Raw genomic sequence first — 22,028 nt, forward strand, 5'->3', positions numbered from 1 at the left:
GTTCCTCCTTGACCTCAAACCAAGAGAGAGGCTTTAAGGAGAGAACTCAGGTGGCTTGATTGACAGGGGTCCCTGTAGCCTGGGGGACCCAATGAACTGGTGCCTGACTCCTGCCTGAGAAGCTTACAAGGGGATGACAGGCTGGCCAGCTGCTCTGGGGGCAGGGGACAAAGAGGGGTGGCTGCTACTGTGGGATCAACCTGCAACCCCTGAGTAGGAGTGGAGACTGCATGAGTGCTTCCTGCACAACAGATGTGGCCCACGGGGCAAGGCAAGGGGAGGGCTGTGTGGTCTTGTGGAGGAAAAGCTGGAGGGGCGAGTGAGCCCAGGAGTGGGGGAACCGCCAGATGCCCAGGGGCAGAGGAAAACACCACAAATGGCCAACACGGGGAATATTTCACCCATGTCAAGGGCCCTGCTGGAGAGAAAGTCCCAGTAACAGGGGTGGGGGCAGGGGGCCGGAGGGGGGCTCTGAAAAACCCACAAAAACACCCAGGAGCGTGTAAAGGGCCTGCTTAATCTCTGCCAGGCCCAGCAAGCCCAATGCCAGCTGCTGGCAAGTAAGGTCATTCCTGGCCCTTCCACCACTCTAAGCTCCAACTTTGGAGGGTTTGGAAACCTTGGGATGGTGGGAAAAAAACTCAGGCTGGTAAAGGAGAGAAGCAGGCCACCTGCACCCTCTCTCTCAGGGCAGGTGGCAAGCCTGAGCAGGGCGAGGGAGAAGCTGTGCCTCTGAATGCAGTTTGAAGTTTAGGATATTATGATGGATTCCACATACTAGTTGCTGACCAAAGGACTTTCAAAGGTTTGAGACTTGCCTGAAATTTTATTAAGGGGCAGGGGAAGAACAGCACCTCTGGAAGAGTTAAAGAGGACAGCAGTGGAGAAAGTTTCTTTCTGATGTATCCTGAGTCAAGCTTAGTCAATATTCTGGTTCCACCCAACCATGCAGGTGGCAAATGCTTTCCAGCTACATGAAGGCAGAACGCCTGTCCTCTAAAGGCCTCTTTGAAAATGAAATCATTAAACCCTTCTTTCAAAGGCTCCCGTTGCCCAAAAGTGCAAGTTCAGATTCCTCACCTTGGCCCCTGCTTTCTCCTGCAGCCTCCTCTTGTACCCCATCCCAACGAACCCCATGCCCCAGCCGTAATGAGCCTCTTTCAGCAACACGGATACACCCCTCCCCTCTCCAGGCCTCTGTGCATGAGGCTCCCTCTACAGGGCTCGAAAACTCCCCAGCCTCTGCCTGGCTGACCCCTGCTCACCCTCCAGGTCTCAACAGGTGACACTGTTTATATGAAGCCTCCCCTGGGTGCTTGTACCCTAGGACCCATGTCCCCGACAAGCCCTTATCACTGTGCGTTGGAAACGCTGTGTTAACTCTGGTTTCCCCAGGTGACTGAAGGTGTAGAGGGGGTGGAGGTGGGTAGGGCAGGGACTGTGTTTATTCTGAATCCCCAGCAAATAGCCCAGTGCCTGGTACATAGTAGGTGCCTAAAAAGTATTTGCTAAATAAATGATAAGCGAACACCGCAGACACCCTCAAACAGAAGGAGTGATTACCTTCTTCTTCATTTTCACATTTTTGAAGATGGCGTGGACCCTCCATGTCTTTGCAAACATTGCCCCAAAGGCAGTGGTGTAGCCCACGGTGAGAATCCAGGTCCTGACCTACAGGCCATGAGAAAACAGAGGCATTAACATCCCTTAGGTGGACCAACAATGTTCCAACAGGGGAACGCTAGGTAATAGGGCCAGAGGCTCTACATATCAGAGTTTTACTGGCAGCAATAGTTCAATCACATTTCAATTTGATAGACATTTAGTTCCGTCCGCCACTTGCCAGACCCAGGGCCCAGGGCACAGGATGTCTGAAATTCAAACCCTGTCTTCAATGGGACCACAGCCCCAAGAGAAGCAGTCATAGTGTGAGGCACAAAGCCCTAGGACCATGGAAGGGTCAGTAATGGACGACAGAATAGCCCACTGGTGTTCCCTCTGCCACGCCTTTCCGGAGTGCCTTCCATGTGGGAGACACACCTGCAGAGGTGAACATAATCGCTGACTTCTCTGTCTCCTCACCCGAGTCTACAGGAGACCAGGTGACCCTGGGAACCTCTTCTATGACAATCCTGAGTCCCAGGTTGTGGGCAGGGGCTGGAGGAAGGCGCTGAGCTGCAGGGTGAGAGTGGGCAGATGCATGAGCCTGTGAGGGCCTTCTCCAGGGCTCAGCAAACTCGTCACTGGCAGAGCAGGGCAGGACTCAGCCAGAGCTGGCCTTGGGGGACACCCGATGGCAGCTGTACCCAGGCCAGCTCCATACCCTCATGAGGGGCTGCTCATTTAGGGAGGAAGACTAGAGAAAAAGGGCTCTGACCTTCCTCCTCCCCCAGGAGCCTGTCTCCCCAGGAGGGAGGAGCGAAGCTGCCTGGGTCCTGCTGCTCGGTGCCTCCACCGTGGTCAGGCTATGTGGCTCCTACTGCACGCTGTGACCTCAGGCGTCTGCTTACTCAGTGCCAAGCCAGCCTGCACACTGAGCCCACATTGGACCACGAGTCCCTGCTTAGGACTAAGGCTCTGTCTGGCTCTCGCCTCTTCCCCAGGACAAAGATGCCCCCCGATCCCCAGCCCTGGGCTGGTGCCTGATGGGAAGTGCCAGCCCTGATCGGATCCAACAGCCTGGATCCCTGGAGGCTGGGAAGGGCCGGTTACCATCTGTTAGGACTCAGGAGCCTCCTGGATGCCCACCCCCTTCCTGCACTGCTATCATGGCCAGACCCCAGCTTCCCCAGATTCACCCTTACCAGCTGGACTAGACACCCTCCAACACCCAGGAGACTCGCCTACTCCAAGCTGGGCCCCACATCATGGCCCAGCCCTGGGCTGTGTGCCATCAAGTTCTGGGGCCTCCTGCTCATGGGGACAAAAGAGCCGCGTGCTCTATAGCTCTAGTTCTAGGCTTTGGCTTTCCCCCTGCTCTCGCTCAGCTATGTTTAGCTAAGTTCCTGATGAGAAGTGCAGACCTGCCTCAGGTGAACACAGCAGGAAGGTCGATGTGCTAGGAGTGAGAGACAGCCAGGCTGGAGCAGACAGGTCAGGCCCTCAGTGTCCAGAGGAGTTGGACACAGCAGGTTTGCCCAGGCTGGGGTTGCCGTCAGCCCATGCAGGAAGTCCCCAAAAGTGCTCCAGCCAAGTGTCTTGGCGGAGTCCCTTCACTCTGCCTGTCTAGCGACTTGGGACTCCACCATTTTCCAAGCAATAACAGGGCCGCTGTGCCCAAACTGTCTGCGTCAACAACGTGGTTTTTATGCTGCACACCTGCTTTCCTTCTGAGGGTCGGGGATTTGGGTATGTAGTAGGCAGAGGGTGCCTAGGTGACCGGCCCCCAATAAAAACTCTGGGCACTGAGGGTACAGTGAGCTTCCCTGGTAGACAACATATTGCACGTGTCGTCACAATTCATTGCTGGGAAATTAAGCGAGTCTGTGTGGCTCCGCAGGGAGAGGCTCTTGGAAGCGTGCACCTGGTTTCCCCGGTCTTTGCCCCCTGAGCCTGTTCCCTTTGCTGATTTTGCTTTTTCATGTCATGAATCATTGCTGTGAGTACAACTACATGCTGAGTCCTCCTAGTGAATTCCTCAACTGGGGGCTGTGTTGGGGACCCTCGACACAATGCCCCATCACTCTGGTGTAAAGGATTGACCAACCACTCTGTTCTTGGGAGAGTTCCTGTATAAGGACCACCAGTCACACCCAGTGAGCCAGGGCCCTGGGGTCCACCCAAGTATTAAATGTTAGTAAAGCTTAATTTCTTCCATTATTTTCCTCCATAAAAAAATAAAAGTAAATAAAAGCTGTAATATATTCTTCTGCAAGATGATCCCAGTGGGTTCACACCCATTTGGAGATTGCTCTCTTCAGACAAGGATGAAACAACACTAGAGGAAAGACTCTGAAAGCAGGCCAGGGGGACCCCGTACCCCAGAGCAGCCCAGAATGGCTCTGTTCAGGGTCAGCCCTGGGCGTGGCCTTTGCAAAAGGGATGTGGTATTTTTCTCTCCACTCCTCCACCATCTCTTTAAGATGGAAATGGACCCTAGGGTTCAGTGCTGCCAATTTAAGGGCTCTCCCTGGGTTATTCCCCCACTTTCAGGCTTCAACTACTTTTTGTGTCCTGACAATTCTCTTATCTCTTTCCCTGTTCCTAGCTCTCTCCTGAGCTCCAGACCTGCACATACCACCATCACTGGAGACTTAGGTGACACTTAGGTGTCCCATAAAACCTTCACACTCCACAGCCAAAGCTGAGCCCATCATCTCTTCCCGTGAGCAACAAGATTTCCTCCTGATTCATGGATGGGTGCCGTGATCCACCTGTCACCCAAGTTAGGAACCTGGAAGTTCCCCAGGAGTCCTACCCCACTCTCACTCTTCCCTTCAAGCCCATCTCCTTCTGCCTCACCACTCCTCTCCCGCCCTTCCCTGTGCCCTGAGTGGCGGGGCCCATGTCAGCACCGCCTGGGCTCCCTTGCCCTCTGGCTGGATCTGGAAGGCCTCATCAGGAAGCCGGAGGGTGCCAGCAGAGAGAAGATGGGGCAGGTACTCCCTGCTGCCTCTGCTGCTGTGCTGTTTCTCTGGCTGAGCTGGCTCCTCATGTGGCTTCAGCCCTGTCTGGAATCAGAAAGACATGCCTCTCTTTACCCCTAAGGCCGAGGACGCTGGTCTTCCTGTGGTCGCTGGTCTCCGGGGGCCTCCGCACTCGTGTTTGCTTCCTTACGGCCGCTCCCCCACCTCTGTATGTACTCCCTTCACTAGAGTCTCTTCATGCAACCACCAGGTGGGCTCTGTCCTCTGCTGGGGCTATGCCTGACGGCCATCTGACTCCCACACCTCTTGTTAGTACCCCTCTTCTCCGTTCCCATGGCACCCTCCACATTAGGCTCTGGAGTCTGACTGACATGGGTTCAAGTCCTGGCTTTGTCACTTACTACCTATGTGAACCTGGGCAGGTCCTGGAACCTCTTTGAGCCTCGATTTTCTCATCTGTGAAGTGGGGAAAACAAAAATGTCTCTGACTTCACTGCGTGGTTGAGAGGATTAGAAGAAAGAAAGCGTGTAAAGCGCTGAGGTTTTTAATCAATGTCTGGTATTTGTCATGTGTTCCTTATCGCCACTCACTGGGCCACTGCAGGGGCCTCCAGCCAGCTGGTCTCCCTGTCTCTGCCCTCACCTCCGGCTCATTCGTTCAACACCGCCAAGAGACTATTCTCCAATGCAAATCTAAGCAAGTTTCCCCAGGTTTAAACCCTTTACTGCCTCACCAAGCCCTCAGGTTAAACTCCATATTCTTAGCAGGGTGCGACCTCCAATCCACACCTCTCCTGTCACTCCCACATGGCACTTCACATCCAAGCAATCCCACCCTGCTTAAACGTTCCCCACACCCCACATCGGCTCATGCTGCTGGGTCTGGCACCAGCTATTTTCTCCACCTAGAATGCCATTCTTTTTTTGGCTCCTTCACAAATTCTCATTTGTCCTCCAAAATCCAAACTCATGGGCACCTCCTCTGAGAAGTCCTCCCAGACCTTGTAGGGAGGTTATGGCTGCATCCTTCTTACAACTTCTGCGCTCACACACATTTCTGCTGTGCTGGTCATGCTGAGATAACGTGTACCTGATCACCTGTCTGCCTTTCCCACGAGATGGTGCTACTGGGAGGCAGGGCCTGCTTTGCCCACCTTTAAATCTCGAAAGCCAGCACTGAGGGATGATCAAGCTGGGTGGCCCAGCTAAAGAGGTAACGAGCTCTTTGTCACCAGAAATGTGCAAGTCGAGGTGAGCAAGCACATGGCAGGAAGACCTCAGAGGGAACTGGAGCATCCATTTGCAAAAGAGGCTGATGTTCATGGCCTCGGTGGTGCCTTCCACCCAAATGAAATATGCTGTCTATGAGGTAGTGAGCTCCCTGTCACTCCACATATTCAAACAGAGCACGGAGGACTCCCTATCAGGGTGCTGTAGGGGCATTTCCTGCACCGAGGGAGGTTTTATTTGATGATGTCCCAGGTGTCTTCCTTCTGTGTGGCTCTATGATGCCAAATAAACTAGAAGGTTCTAAGGTGCTCTAATGATTCCATTTCTAATATGTCACCTCTAATACAAGTCTCTCCTGATTCATCAACACAAGACAAATAGCTACTTCACTTTTTTCTCCCAAAGTCTTAAACATGTTTACTCTTCTGATGTTAATGTCTTTCCCTTTCTCTCCTCAGCCATAAAGTACGTGGCCCCCTTTGCACACTGCCTTGAAAACATACATCCACGGGAGGGAGAAGAACTTGAGGCAGGCTTTGCCCATCCTAGTCTCAACTACGAAAAAGGAAAAAAGAAACCAATTAGAGCAAATCTCCAAATGGAAAGAAAAATCTATGCCCAGAACAATTCTGCTCAGCTGCTTGTTCAATTGATTTTGCGAAGGGCTGCCTGGCAGCGAGAAGGGCTTTCATTGTTCTTTTGGGAATCAGCAGGAAAATGGACACACAGCCTCTCTGGTAGGTCTGTTCTAACAGATGACTGGGGCTGCCATTCTCGGCCTGCTGTCACTACAGAGGCAGGGAAGTCAGACAGCAGAGGATGACACCCTGGGAGCTGGCTGGGTGCTGGGGTAAGCTGTTTTCTCGCTGTCCAAGGTTCTGAAAAGGGCCTTCTGTTTAATTCTGACCATTCACTCAAGGCTATCAATAGTGAGAGGGCAGAGAAGGAAGACTCAGATGGTCCAAAAGCAAGCCCCAGACCTCCATTATGTATGAGGTTGGGGGAAAGGCACGTACCATGGAGCTGAAAGACCTGATTTCAGCCTGGGGTCTCCAGGGCCTGCCTTGTCTTACTCGGACAAAGGGTGGTGGATAGATTTGGTGTGTGCCCCAAGGCAATAAACCCCTGAAGAGCACAGTCTATAAATAGCTGTAGAGATCCTGTCTTGTCCAGGGTCCTTTAAGTAAGAACTGCACAGAAAATGGTTTAGAGTACAGCAAAGCCTTTCTGGGGGAACAACTCGGGGTGGGGGGTGGCATTGGGAGATTCCAGGCACAAACAAGGGTACTCTGGGATCCTATTCAGGGCCAATGGGGCATCTTAGGATCCTTGGGGCTACTGAGAGAAAGGCCTCCCTTTTGGGAGGAGGAATTTCAAGAGGCGCTCCCTTGGGACCCTTTTTGAAAGAACACCCTCCCTAAAGCCCTCCCAGCCTCATCAGATCACAGGCTGAAATTCAGCTCCCACCACCCCTGGTGCCAACACCCTTGTGCAGTGCCCAAAATGCACAACCGCACTCAGTGGTCTTGGCTCAGGCAACAGAATAATGCAGAGTGAGGGTAAAAGGCCTTTCTTCCCCTTCCGGTGATGACCCCAGAGGTGCCAAAGCCACCAGAGGCTGGGAGTTTTCTGGCAGTGTGAGATTCTCAACATGGGCAGTGGCAACCGGGGCTGTGGGGGTGTGCTGGGAGGGGGCTGATGTGTGCCTCCAGGTAGCTCTGTGGACTGAAGAGGTGGACGTATGGGTGCTGGGGCAAGGGAGGAAGGAGAGGGTAGGTGCATCATAGCGACTGTAGCTGCTGTGTAATTTTTGGGCAAGTGAGAGGCATCTTTTAGGATTTCCCGCAAGAAATGCAGCTCATTCTGAGGGGTCCCCTATTGTAAGTCTTCCCTGATTTGCCCCTTCGCCTTTGCCTCACTCACTCCCCTAAGCCTGTCTACATCAGGGCATACAACATGCTGAATGAGAGTTATTTGATTACCTACATCTTCCCATCTAGACAGCTCCCTGAGGGTAGCTATCTCTGAGGTCCAGCTCTGTGCCCGCAGGCTCTGGCACAAAGGAGGTGCCTGGGAAATGTTATCATAGAAGTTGATGAATTATAAGACTAAGTCTAAGGCTTGGAGAGGCCACCTGAAGGTGTGTGGGGTGGGAGGATATCAACTACCCTTTGGCTGGAGAGTCTGGAGGGCCCCTGGTACCCTTCTCAGCCCCTTCCTGTGGGAGCCAGAGGGCCCAGGAAGCCCTGTACAACTGAAGACCCTCGATGGCCAGGGAGATGGGGGTGGGGAGGCCACTGCTATCAAGAGGGGAGCTGCAGGCTGTCTAGGACCCCAGTTGGCCCAAACAGGCCCTGACAGCACTAGGTCCTGTGGCTACCTCCCTTAGTTGGTCTGAACCCACCAGCCACCATCAAACCATGTGGGTGTCCCCTGTCATAGCCTTCTGGCCACCTTCTGAAATCACAAAGCATTTTCCCAGGGCAAGCCATAAAAGCATGGGGTTACATGCTGAAATAGCCCCTAAACCCCATGATTACATCACATTATCTCTCAACTGCCTCAAAAAGAAATCCCCAAGTTAAACAAACAACCCACCCCCCATATATTTATGGCCTTTTAACTGAAAACATCACCTATCACTGATTCCTATAGACTTGTGTTTACTGGGAGGCCAGTTGGGTGTTCATAGGGAGCCTTTACCTTTTGAGTTAGAAAATCCTAGCATCTCTGGGAAGGCTGGAAGGGGGTATCATGCTCCCCAGTCCAATGCCCGGGTCCTCACCGCCCCCTCCCTTCCCAGCAGCTGCCCACCCTGAGCCCATTCATGCACTTCTTGTGAGCAGGATGCAGGGCTGAGAGCTTCAGGACCCAGACTCCAACCCCAGCTCCTGCGAAGGGACTGCCCTGCTGGCTGAGGTTCCAGGGTGGAGATCCCAGCCCTTTCTTTCCCCAGATGATCCTCATGGAACAAGGTTTTGGTGCTTCCATTTCTCTTACATGATCAGCCTCCAAGAGACAAACACAAGAATAAAAGCATGGGTTCTAATCTAGGCCTTGCTACTGCTGGTCTGTGGCTGCAGCCTCAGCATCATCTGGGAGCGGCAGGTGACACATGTGACACATGTGCACACTGAGGGGGGTGTGGACAGTCACTGGAAGGGGTGGGAAAGATTTCTGGGATACTGGCAATCGTTGGTTACTTTATCTGGATGCTGGGTTCACAACTGAGTTCAGTTTGTGAAAATTCATAGAACTATACACTTATGATATTTGTACATAATTACTTTTAATAACAAGTAATACATAAAGGAGTCAGGATTGTCAGCCAGCAGAGGCAGCTGAGAGATCGAAAGCTGAGCCATGCTCAGCTGTCATCAGAGCAGCCCTGGCTGAACTGACTTCTCCTAATTCTTATGTCAGATTCCAATGATTGGGGACTCATGGCTGAGCAAGCAACCTCAGAGGTCCTCCTTTGGTCATTCTGACCTCCTTTTCAGCCTGTCCTGAGGCCTTGTTTAGCACTCAAGGCAGCAGAAGCACAGCAGATTGGCTGTGACTTAGGCAGGCCTGAGTCTGTCCCTGACTGATTCTGGCAGAGGAAGGCCACATTAAGGCCAGAAGTCGTCACGGGTAAAGCTACACCCAGGCCACCAGCACCAAATCCAGTTGTCCTCTTCTGCATCCCAAGTTTACTTTTGCTTTATCAGCATCTCTCTTAGCAGTGTCCAGAAATGAACACAATTATGCAGACATAGTTCCATCATTCATTCATTCATTCATTCATTCATTCATTCATTCATAGTGGGATAATGGCTAATCTTTATTGAATCTTACTATGCAGCAGACACTAAGTGTGTTACATACACTATCTCATTTAATCTTCACAACCCTATAATTCTCCCTGGAACTTAAAGTCACACAGCTGGGAAGTAGTACAGTTGGGATTTGCATACAAGCAGTCTGACTACCACTGTCTTATGTACGAGGCACTCTGATATACTTCGGGCATACATCAAACATGAATCAATATATACACTAAAAACCCCTGAATTGTATCCCTTAAAAGAATGAATTTTGTGATATGAATTATACCTCAATTAAAAAAATTTGAAAAAAAATATTGGTTGGGATATATGTTGACCACATCCCTAAGAATTTAGGTGATCTCTTTCTCCTGGTATAAACCATCTATATAAAAAAAATCAAGTATTTCTTTAAAAAAAAAGAATGAAACGTCTCAGACATCCTTGTAGTCCCACAGAACTAGTTCCAAACTTCAGTCCTGCCAGCTGGCCATGGACGATAGAGTTCCGGTTTTCCCTACGATAAAGTGGGGACATTGAACCTGGCCTTGTCAGGCGGTTGTGGGGATTTGAAGGACAGGCTGCACTTGGCAGCAAGCTGGCCTTGGTAAACCAGAGTGTTGAGTACTGAATTTCATGAGGGTGCAGGCTTGGGGCGTTAACATGGCACTGCTGCCAGGATGCTCTGAGAGCCCCCAAAGCTGTTGAGATCAGCCCTCACCTGGACCCAAGGCCCACCTGGGCCTTCTTTCTCCCTGCAGAATCCCTCCTTACCCCTCCATGCACATGCTGGGCTTTCTGCCTACGATTCCGCAAGGAAGATGGGTGCTTTGCTTTTTCCCACACACCTTGTTCCCTCTCTGGTTTGCCAGGGGCTGGCATTCCTGAGCCAGGTCAGTGTGTAAGCTGCGAGCGGGCACTCCCAACCTGCTGGCACGGGGGCTCTGGCCCACACCCAGCACTGTCTTCATCGGCAGCTCTGTGCCCACGGGGGCCAAGTTGCTATGGTGATTCTACTACCCACACAGTGTCCAGGGAGACAGCATGGTGTAGTTGGAGCTATTTGCAAGACTTGCTGCAACCAGGCTGGGAAGATTCTGGAAAGGGTCAGAAGGAGCCTGGATGGGAACTAAGTGTAACTGCTTCCCCAACAGTGTGTGTGTGTGTGTGTGTGTGTGTGCTCACACATCACCCGCCCCCTGTCCAAGTTATAATAGTCCCCAGAGAGGCATCAACTCATGATTGTCATAGATTACTTTCTGAGGTGATATTCATGGTCTGTCTTTGTGCTTAGTTTCTATACTGAAACTTGAAAAAGAAAAAAAGTGGCATTCATATGGCAGCAGAACAGACTGAATTGAATTGTGATTTATATTGCTCCACATCTGTAGCTGGCTGCATGCTCTGCCTTGTCCATTACCCTATAAGAGTTCCTACAGAACAGAGAAGGTCCCCAGGAAATTACACTGTGACGGGGAGAAAGATGACAAACTGGGATGCCTCCCCCTCCCCTGCCGCTCCCATACTCTCCTTATGTTCTAGGCAGCTTGTCTGAATCATCACGTTTAACCCACACCTCAATCCTGCATTCATTATGCTCATTTTTACGAGGCTCAGAGAGGTTAAGTCCCTTGCCACCGTCAGGAGCCAGTATGTGTAGGAGGTGGGAGTGAAACGCAGGCTGTGGTTTGAGTGAGACCTGTCTGTGCTCACTGCCCCGGAGGACCCTGCTTCTGCCTCCTCTCCCCCTTGGTGAGAGTTTACTGGGCGCAGCCTTCTGGGCCCTGAGGACAGAGTCTATGGCACCAAGTGAAATAAAGGAGCTGACCCGCTGGAACAGCAGGTGGAGCACAACCCAAATTGCACCCATTGGGGACTAAACTCAAGAGCTTTCAGTTCCCCGTCCTGGGCGATCCTGGGAATTATTAGGAAATGACCCATACACAATTTGTGCTGACCCAATTCAATCCAGAGTCGTTAATCGGAATCTTTTCCTCACAGTCATGAATGTGGGCTCCCCTATGCAGAGCCTCTGAAACAGCCCTGACTGCAAATAAATGAATCCTCAGGGGTGGTGAGAACCAGGCCCTAACATCTTCGGAGAGCCCTCGTGTGTGCAGCTAATGCTGATTTGTAAAGCACTTTATGATTTATTCATGCCGCCTTGCCAGGCTTCCCAGGACAACCTTCCCCTGGCACAAATGAGCACGAATCCCAGAATAGAATGTCAGGCTTCATTAAAAGAAAAAACCCGGCTGTGGGGGATGTCCCTTTTTTGCTCCCTAGCCTGCGTCACCCAGCATTTGTGGATTCAGGTCAAATCCCGGAAAGCACCTGTGCTTTAACCGACATTGGCTTGTGAGTAAGGCGGGGTGTCAGGAGCTTCCTTTCGGCAGGGAGAGACTCTCCAAGGGTTGGGCCTCGAGTGTCTCTGCACCCAACACTCCAACTGGGGCCAATAGATATGTTCCCAGGTGGCGGGCAGCGAGTGACGAGGAGTTGGGCACAGGGGTCCCCAGGAGGGACAAGGTAAAGCTCTGTTCCCCCGCCTCTTGGCTGGGAGGCCGAGGTGGGCTCCTCGGCTCTCAGGGGTGCATAGAGGGATCCGAGCATTGTGGGAATTAGAAGTCGCCAAACAAGCTGCTGGTGGCATTTTAATTGTTGTCCTGGTCTCCTCAAACTGTACTCTACCCAAGCACACAGGGAAGAGGAGAGTCTTTGCTCTCCTTAACGAGCATCTTCAGGTGCCTCAGGAACACCCCCTTGCCCAGCTCTCACCAGTGCCCAGGATAGCTGCCCATAGACTTATAAGGTGCCCATGAAATCACAAGGCATCCCAGGGCCCAAAAGTCATGCAGAAATGTAGGGGACCACGTGCTGCAGTCACCATCCTCATGCCAGAGGGTCACATTTTGAAGGAATACACCACTAATCTGTACCCAAAGGACTTCTGAGCAACTCAGCTGCTTTGGAAGCTGACTCTAGGGACCCTAATGCCAGCCAGATGGGGAACCTGTGCCTCCTAAATTTGCTTTATTAACCCCTAGAAGAGTAGGATAAAGCAAAGGGAGCAGTGATGGGCTTGGAATAAAAAACACTGAGAAGGAAGCTTGAACTGAGTGTGCCCTGGGGCACTTGGGGTTTACCTGCCCTGCAGGTCCACCCGGAGAGGATAAATGCTTGAGCACCCCTGGGGTATCAGGGACATGAACACCCACTTCTCAGATGGAACCTTTGAACATAGTAAGCATAGTTCGAAAGGTTCCATCTTAATTGCTAAATAATTCACATTGTCACACTGGTGACATTAACAATTATATGACGCTGTGTTAAGAGTCAGTCCAATCTAAACATCTGCAGGAATCAGGGGCGTATCATCACGTACAACGTGAGACCCCAGGGTTTTCCCCCCTTTCCACTTGCTGTCTCAGAGCATAAGCATCCAATGCAGCCCCAAAAGTCCAAGGCATGGGGATGACCTGCAGTGTGATTTAGGGGTCTGCTTGTTTATCCTTGGCTGCCAACTGCCAATCCATCACAGACCAGTAGTGGGCGACACTGAGACTTTAGAGGAGCAGATAGCAAACGAAAAGAGAGCTTCGCAAAAAGGGGCCTACATTGCTCTTAACACCTTAAAAGAAAACAGCAACAACAAAAACGTTGCTATTGGATTAATTCGGTAAATACTGATCCTTTGACGGCCCCTCTAGCTCTGGTCCTCCATGCAGGGAATCAGATGAATTATTGCATCTGGGACAAGAGAGAGACCCAAACAGCTAAACCAGTATTGAGAGATGACAGTAGTCAAAGTCTAGAATACAATCTCAACTGGTCGTCCTCATCTTAAAAAGCAAGCCGATGATACTTTCCACCAAGAATTAGTTCTACACAACTGCCAACTGCTAATGTATAATACTCCTTACAATAATAATACCTAAGCGACCACAATTTAAAACATGTTAATCAATTTTCAATATAATATTTCTAAAATTTAGTAGATAAAGTTATACTGTTTTGGGCTTCCTTAATATATGCATGTGCTGTGATTGTTATTAGGGTAAATGGGTGAATTTGTTCCTTCTTAAACAGCCCTGACCTTGACCTCAGGTGTGGATGCTTTTCTGGGTGGTAATTTATCTCCCTCACTTTTCTAGGTTAGCCAATCATTTTACAGGGACTGTCTTCTAGCAGGGACCTATTGAATCCATGACCTTAATTTTACAGCAATACTTAAGTCCCTTTCGGTCTGAAAGCAACACCCTCTTGCCCTGTTGAATTGTGTGAACAGCTGAATGGGTTGTCTGCTGCCTGTTCATGCATTTTCATGCATTTCTGAGTTTGTGTGTGTTTTTGAGGATTGAGGTCACCAAGAAAACCTTACATCATGTACCATGGGAATATGCAGAATGACTTACAGTGCAAAGGGTTTCGAAGGTCTTTTCAGAGACGAAGGATCCATCAAGGCCAAAGAGAAAGATGGATGCGTAGGAAAGCATTCCTCCGAGGATGATGAGGTTGTTCATATAAGGGCTTGACATCTTTATCAGCCTGATAAGAGAAGGATATATGATGGTTAACAGAACTGCTAATGTAGTTATTACTTCGACAAATATTTTCTGACTGTGTATATTCTTGCCAAGTCTGGAGGAGGAGAGAAAAATACAAGCTCTGGTCTCCACTGCCCCCTCTCCAAGACTATGCCACCGATTAGGGACTGTTTTCCCCCACTAAAGGACCCTGGGCAGCTATCCATTTCTAGTTGTTTGTTTTCTTTTCTCTTTGGTCAAGTTCACCTACTGCTTCTTTGGGGACAGCTTGTAGCATCAGCTTCTCCAACCATTAATTTTTAGTTTACACAAAAACGTTGTCAACAGGTTTTCTGTTGGCTGGGGCTAGGAAGACATGCCAAATCTGGAGACTTCTACATTGACTTTCAGCCACTGTCCACAGTGAGGAGGAAGATGTCTCCACCACACTGCCCTGTGCTGCGTGGACCGGGTCTTGGAGGTCTGCAGGAGAGAACTCAGGGCTGCACAGCAATTGTGGTCCCCAGTGGTGAGTGGGCATCCACTTTGGCTGCCTGAAGCTCACACCGTTCCATGCACAGGGGGCCACACATGTGGATAGGCACACCTTCCCCGGTCAGCAGGTGATGAAGAGGGACAGGAGTCTCCATCCCCATCCCCTACCCCTGTCTTCACCAGGCTACTGTTGGGGGCATTCTTTATCCTCCCAAACTCTACATGCCTCTCTCTCACTCCCTCCAGGAATCCTGCTGTGGCTCTCAGCTGCTCAGCAAGCCAGGACTGGGTTAAACAACCTTCAGGTGGCTAGAGTTCAGCCTCAGAGGCGCCTGGAGTTCAGCCTCAGAGGCGCCTGCCTCTTCCAGCACAATCTGCTCATAACGTCTTAAGTTTTCAGGGGCCCCATGGTCCAGGTGTCCTTTTACAGATTGCAATTAAGGTCAAGTGTTCCCCAGACACTTTCTTTTGCATTACGTACTGTGTTTCCCCGAAAGTAAAACCTAGCCAGACAATCAGCTCGAATGTGTCTTTTGGAGCAAAAATTAATATGAGACCCAGTCTTATATTATTATAGTATAGTATAGTATAGTATAGTATAGTATAGTATAGTATAGTGTAGTATAGTATAGTATACCTAGTCTTATATTACAGTAAAAGAAGACCGGATCTTATATTAATTTTTACTCCAAAAGACGCATTGGAACTGATTGTCCGGCGGGGTCTTATTTTCGGGGAAACATGGTAGTTCTATTAATCCTTCCGCATTGAAAAAATGTTATGTGTCAAAGTGGTAGAGAGATAAAAAGCCTGCTGCACACTGTGGACCATGTTCGGGCTTTTGAGTTAGGAGCACTGGGTCTAGCACATGTCCCCTGTCACCCCACAGAGGTGTACCCCTGTCAAGGCAATTAGACAGCTGAGTTTCCTCACTTGTGAAAGCATAGATCACACTGCCCAGGGCACATGTGAAGCTGAGATGAGACTGGATCCTGGAGGCTCTTTTGCAGACCATGAACCATAATATAAAGCACTTTCATTCTTATTACCACAGGAAGCTGGGGAAGGGAGAGGCCAGGAGTTGGACAGGCTTCCTGGAGGAGGGGACCTTAACGGATTGGATAGCATTTAGGAAGATAGAAGTGAGAGGGATTTGGAATCACAGTGACATTTATTCCTATCTCTGCAGATTTTTTAATCTGCAAAGCCAGTCAAAAAATTCACACGGATGCCAATCTTTGGAAAGAATGATTGTAATTTCCTCCAGGAGGCCAAGAGGGGGTAGTTAAGGAATGAAAGGAATTTAGTCTTATGATAGGGGCAGCTAACTGTTGTAACGGGAATTCTTGAAGCTCATAGGAAAGGAATCTAACATTGAGAACTATGTGCCCAGGCCTTGTGCCAAATGCTCATCATTTAAAGTTCGTATGGCGTATACAGAGGTGATTTCACTTTTTGTGTGTGGCAGTATATGTGTTATTGGTGATAAATAAAACAAAACAACAGATGAACAAAACTCTTTTTCTTTGTTTTTCAGGAAATAGGTTTGACCTAAGCAGTTGCTACCCAAAACACCAAAACAACCACCACAAAAAAGCTACAGCCTCTAAGTTTCCCCTTTGCAAACAGAAAAAAGAAAAACAGCTGTTCTGGAATTGGGCTTGCTCCTGGCAGCCCTGGAGGTCATGCAGTGTGGCTTCTGGGCATGATGGCAGAGTCGTGTTGCCCGTGGGCAGGCACTGAGGTGCCAGCTGGTCCAGATCTGAGCCCTTGCTCAGTTCCTCCCTGGGTTCAGGGATTTGCTATGGAAACCAAAGAAGCTGGCTGAGCTTGGGAAACCCTACCGCCTGGGGTGGTGGCCTGTTCCACCTGCCAGTGACCAGAATACCTCAGAAAGCGACTGCTCTCCTCCAGAGAGTGAAGGACATGTGTGAGGGGAAAGAAATCAAGACCAGAAACCAAAGGGATGGGTTCGGCCACACCCAGCAGTGTGGCTTGGGCAGTAGCCATTGTCACTGTGCTCTCATCTGTTATCTGGGGAGTTTTCTGAAGGGTCAACCGAAATGATGTGAGTTCAGGCCTGGGAAGTGCCCAGCCCTGAACTCAATGATCCCCTTTGGCGGTGCTTCCCTAAGACTCTGGGGGGTCGGTCAAAGACATTGGGGGGCTCTGTCTTCTAGATTTCTCCTCCTGGGCTGCCACCACGTGCACACGCATAGCTAAGCTCTGAGAAGGCATATGGACTTGGATTCTTCAGTGTTATCTAACCTCGCCTTCCCCAAACATATCTGGCCAGAGACTCCTGTGCAACCAGCAGCCCTGCCTGTGTGTGTGTGTGTGTGTGTGTGTGTGTGTGTGTGTGTGTGGTGTAAACGTAAGCACATGCTCATGAAACAGCTAATAACGCCTCAGGAACTGAGCAGCACGCTTTAGAAAACTGCCCCTAAAACATCTCCTGTGCCTCGGGAGAACCTGGCATGTGACACTCCTACGAGGTGTGTCAATCCAGAAAGCACGATGTGAGGGGAGGGCGTGAGCAGCTTACTTCTGATTCCGGTTCTTGATGTTGAAGAAGAGAAACGCGCTCGCCATGATCATGCCCAGGATGGTGAGGGCAGACAGGATGCTGTACAGAGGTAGGGAGATCTTCCGCAGCTGCTCCAGGATGATGGTCTTGTCTTTCGGCGGTTTGGACCCTGGAAGGCCAAGGAAAAGACATCAGCAGAGCCCAGGGCACAGTCGGCCCCCGAGAGCGTCTCTGCCTGGATGTCCTTGACAGTGCCACCAGTGTACCAACTCTGGGCAGGACATGCCTACCAGGTGAGTGGGCTCTGGTGGTTGGCCAGCCAGCCCAGCAGGGAGCCGGAGCCAGGACTTATTTCTTTCTCTAAATAGAATCAATAAGGGATTTGTGATGCATTTAATAGCCATTAGAAGACTAGAATTTGATTTGGTCTAATTACCCTGTTGAAAAACCATTGCCATTTATCCCCAAAGGTACCAGTGAGTGGATCAGAAGGTGCAAGGCTGGGTGCTGGGAGTGGGTACTATTGGGTGTCCCTGGAGGGTGAGGAACTTGGCTTTGGCTCTCAAGGACTCTGCTCCAAAATGTAATAATGACCACCCCCTCACCAGGGTGGACACTTTGCCTGTCAATTCCATACAGACATATATGGATTTTCTGCCTCAAGGTCATTATGTTATAAAAGCTCTTTCTGGTTTTCCATTGTCATAGGATTTGCTAACTGTGGGAGGCAAGAGCTACCGGCACACCTTCCCCTCCCTGCTGTGCCAGGACTGGACCGAAACTGTGGGATTCCATCTCTGTGTGTGACTTTGGAGCTGTCCCTGCTCATTCTTTAACGGCACCAGGAACCTGGGGGCACCCCGAGGGCCGCAGGGCAAACTCATCTTTGTGGACGGGGGCACCGTTCTCCTGTTTTAGTTTTACCAGGTATGGCTAGCTTGGGAGAAGGGATGCAGGGACTTCTGCAACCCCTGCCTCACTCCTTTCAAATCTTCTTTTTCAGCTGCTGTTTCAGGTCAGGTTTCTGCTGTGGAATTGTGAAATGTTGGGGCTCTTCCCTACAGTAGGAGGGTATGCAGAATCAGCCAGCTGCCCAGGAGTGGCCGAACCTGGGAGCCTGGGGAGACCCAGCAGGGGTCACAATGACACCACCCCGATGGCTGTGCCATGGATGCCAGCCTTGTTATGTCTCCTTTCCCAGGAGACGAGCAGAGGACGGGCAGATGTTGCTATAGGGGTTGAGAACTCTCCTGAACATCTGTGTTTAAAAAACTCTGCTAGCAAGTTCAAATGTGTTTGAAAACATTCAATGGGTAAGAGGAGTGTGAACCATGTAAACAGTCTAGGGAAGCTGCCAGGTTCGGAAACAGCAAGGAACCTGCTGGCATGGTTAATGTAAAGCTTTAAGCAGTTCCATGCAAAGCAATGTTTTTAAGGAATGGCTTCAAGAATGGAAAGTCAGGGCAAAAGCAGACACTGCAGATAGAGGTAGCACCATTTCTTGCTTCCGGAAGGGAAAGCTCAACATCTGGAAACTTCTACCCCCTCTTGCATTCCCCCTCCCGCCACCTATAGCCTGGACTGGATTAAGCTGGCTCAGGTGCCTCTGGCTCCCAAACACAAGAGCCATCCTGGGGGCGCCCATGAGTTCCTGGCTGGAAACAAGCCCGTCTCTGGGCACTGAGGAAGGGGGTGAGGTTTGAGCAAACATTATATGATGGCTGCGACCACTAGATGTTTGTGTAGGAACAACTTCAGAAAATTGACAAGAGCCCCTCCTCCTTACTCCACCTTCCCTTCCCCCGAAATGGCATTTTCCCATGGTGCATCTTAACTGAAACATTATGGAAGCCAAGCGGTAATGACTTTTCAGAAGTGTTAGTAACAGCAGCAGCCCTGACTTTTCTTTCTCGCTACTCACCCAAGCCATTCATTCACTATTCATCCATCCTTCACCATTCCATCATCCACCACTATTCCTTCACTCACCATCATTACTAATCACCAATCATCATTACTGACCAATCATCATTAATAATCACCATCCACCTGTCAGGCCTGGTGTTGGGCACAGTGATTCCAAGATAAGCAAGACAAAGTCCCTGTCCTCCAGGAACTTACACATTAGCTACGTAAAAAGAAAAAGGCACTAAGAAGCAAACATGTATAGGGAATGCTTACCACGGGCTAAGCGCTTTATGGCGATGTTCTCATTTGATCTACCCAACCATCTCACGGATAGAGAAGATTATTCCCATTTGGGGGGTGGGGGTGGTCAACAGTTTTCTAGGTGCTAAGTGGCTTTCATAACTAGTAAGAGGCAAAGCTGGCAGAATTGGAACCCAGTTCTGCCTAACTCTGAAGCCTGTGCAAACTGCCTCCAATGACAGCGTCCAGGTGGTTGACAACACCAGGCATGGGGGGGCCTACGCAGGACGTAAAGGGCAATTCCACCTGATGGAGGCAGGAAAGACTATAGAAAGGAGAGCTGAGCCTCGGAAGGCGAGTCATTGGCTGTTCACGAGGAATACAAGGTGGAAAGGGCATTCAGGGCAGAGAACCCGTCAGGGGCAAAGGCGTGGTGGTGTTCTGGTGTATTTGAAGAACTTTAAGCAGGTTGGTTGGGGAAATGTGAAATAGGAGGCTGAGAAGTGAGGAGGGGTCCCTTCATGGAGGCCTTGGGGGCCACCCCATGGAGGACCCTCGTGAGCAATGGGGACCGTGCAGGGCTCTGAGCAGAGGTGGGGCAGCTTCAGCATGGCATGATGGCAAGGGCACTTTGGCTGTTGAGGGCAGAATGGATTTGAGGGGGTTAAGACAGGTTAAGCCCGCCCATCCATCCACCCACCCACCCACTTCTTCACTGACTCATATGTTCACCTGTTCATTCAGTTTTTCACCCACCTACGCATCCACTCACTTGATCAATCATGTATTCATTCTTTCATCAAATATTATCGAATGTCCAACATGTATCAGACCCTGCCCAGGAGTTTAAAGTCAAATAGGATTCAGTCAGGGAGCTCATAGTCCAACAACCTAGAAATTTCATTGCCAAGTGAGAGTGGCCATGGGAAAGGCCGAGACGAAAGACTGTGGAAGCCAAGAGAAGGGAGCCACTAGCTCAGTGGGGGGCAATCAGGGAAGGCTGCACAGAAGAGGTGTTTGATCTGGTTCTAGAAGCTGAGGAGGAGTTCTCCAGCAAAAGGAGAGAGGGAATGGTCTTCTAGGAAGGGCAGCAAATGGAGACCAAGCCCCTTCCCAGAGGAGGAGACAGAGCTAGATTTCGCTGGGGAACCTTTGAAAAGAATTACTCCTGGCCGTCCTCTGGTTTAAACACAGAAGCCTCAGTGAGAGCCAGCACTCATACCAATTCCAGTGTTCCATCCCAGGAGCTGGAATCCAGCTCCCACGTGAGTGATGGGGACCCTGTGCTCAGTGAATATGTCTTGAGAAGAGAAGACATTCCCTCTTTCCCATGAAGCCAAGGACTCTGAGCTCAGATAATACCCAGGCCTGGGAGCAACTGAGTAGGTGCCCTCCTCCGAGAAGCCCACCTGACTTACCTGGGAACCTAATGGTGTCGTTGATGATCTCCAGCGTGTCAGCCACAGCGTTGTATTCTCCCACCTTCACTTCCCTGCTGTCTGTGGGGAGCAATGGATAGTGGCTGATTAGATCCCAGTCCTGTGTTTGTGTCTGGGTGTTCCCATCCCAGCTCTGGCTTCCCACGCAGGCCCTGGCTATATTCTTGCAGGCTTTTCCTTTCCCCAGTGCCTCTTCCAGGTAGAATCACTAAACTTCCTGATGTGGGCTGGAGCACTCTCTCTCACACTGTCTCGTCAACTGGTCATCTGTCCTTTGCTGTACATCTATAGATGGGGAGCCTACTCCCCCCATAACTGCATTCTCTGCCTGTTACCAAGTCCTTCCTGGTTACTGAGAGGAATGGTCTCTTTGTAACTTTCCCCTGTCCTCTGGCTCTGTCCTCTAGGACCACACAGACCACCTCTGCTCCTTCTGTCCCAGGAAAGTCCTAGAGGTTGAAGACAAAGACAGATCGTCCCCTGGCACTAACCCCCAACCTTACCTCACTAAACATCATTCATGTCTGCTTCCTACCCAGGCCCCCCCGTGCACCACTGAACAATGTCACTGTCTGTGTGACAGAGTGTAGGCCCAAAGACTAACCAACACACTTTAGGCCTGATCTGTTCAGCCACAAGTACAGGGCACCATCCCCTCCTTCATTCTGTACATTATATTCCTATTAATGCCTTCTGAGGTGGAATTCGCATCTTTCAGAAGCTACGCTTCTCTGCTGTGTCACACAGAGCAGAGTCTCCTTCATACGCACTTGTTCAGGTGTATTTTCAGACCTAACGGATGCATTTGAATTTACCTTCATCCTTGATACTATTCGGTTGGTGGATTTAGGTCATCATCAGAGATAATGATGAGGGAGCTGGACCAGGGCGGTGATAGAAGGAATGGAGAGCGGGAATTAGATTTGACAAGGGTGTCTTGTTTTCTGGGTAAAATCTGGACAACTCGGTAATCAATGGGTTGGGGAGATGGGGAACAGGGGAGTGAAGCAAGTGACTGAGTAGGGAACCCAGGATTCAAAGAAGAGGACAAGATGACAAGTTCCCGTCTGACCGTGCTGAGCCTGAGGCGACTGTGGCTCATCAGGTGGAGACGTCCTTGAGTCTGGAGTGGGAGGAGAGGTGTGGGCTGGGGACAGAGAGGACACCCCCAGGGATAGTACCAAGTGAGAAGAGGAGAGGACCAAGGGCATAATCCTAGGAAGTGCCAACCCCTAAGGGGCGGGCAGAGTAAGGACATTGCAAGGAGACTG

At 50.4% G+C, this 22,028-nt stretch overlaps 1 protein-coding gene across 1 annotated transcript in view; it reads right to left on the reverse strand.

Moving 5' to 3' along the window:
• Window positions 1-22,028, reverse strand: part of GABBR2 (gamma-aminobutyric acid type B receptor subunit 2) — a gene marked incomplete at its 5' end in the record, with an annotated part of 332,387 nt that overhangs the window by 56,686 nt on the left and 253,673 nt on the right. The window contains 4 exons of the mRNA XM_074331530.1: window positions 1,564-1,671; window positions 14,038-14,170; window positions 17,189-17,339; window positions 20,737-20,817. Coding sequence (XP_074187631.1) covers window positions 1,564-1,671; window positions 14,038-14,170; window positions 17,189-17,339; window positions 20,737-20,817 — 473 coding nt within the window. The remainder of the gene's footprint in view (window positions 1-1,563; window positions 1,672-14,037; window positions 14,171-17,188; window positions 17,340-20,736; window positions 20,818-22,028) is intronic.

The sequence above is a fragment of the Rhinolophus sinicus genome, linkage group LG04, assembly GCF_036562045.2.
Source record: "Rhinolophus sinicus isolate RSC01 linkage group LG04, ASM3656204v1, whole genome shotgun sequence".
Classification (NCBI taxonomy): Eukaryota; Metazoa; Chordata; class Mammalia; order Chiroptera; family Rhinolophidae; genus Rhinolophus; species Rhinolophus sinicus.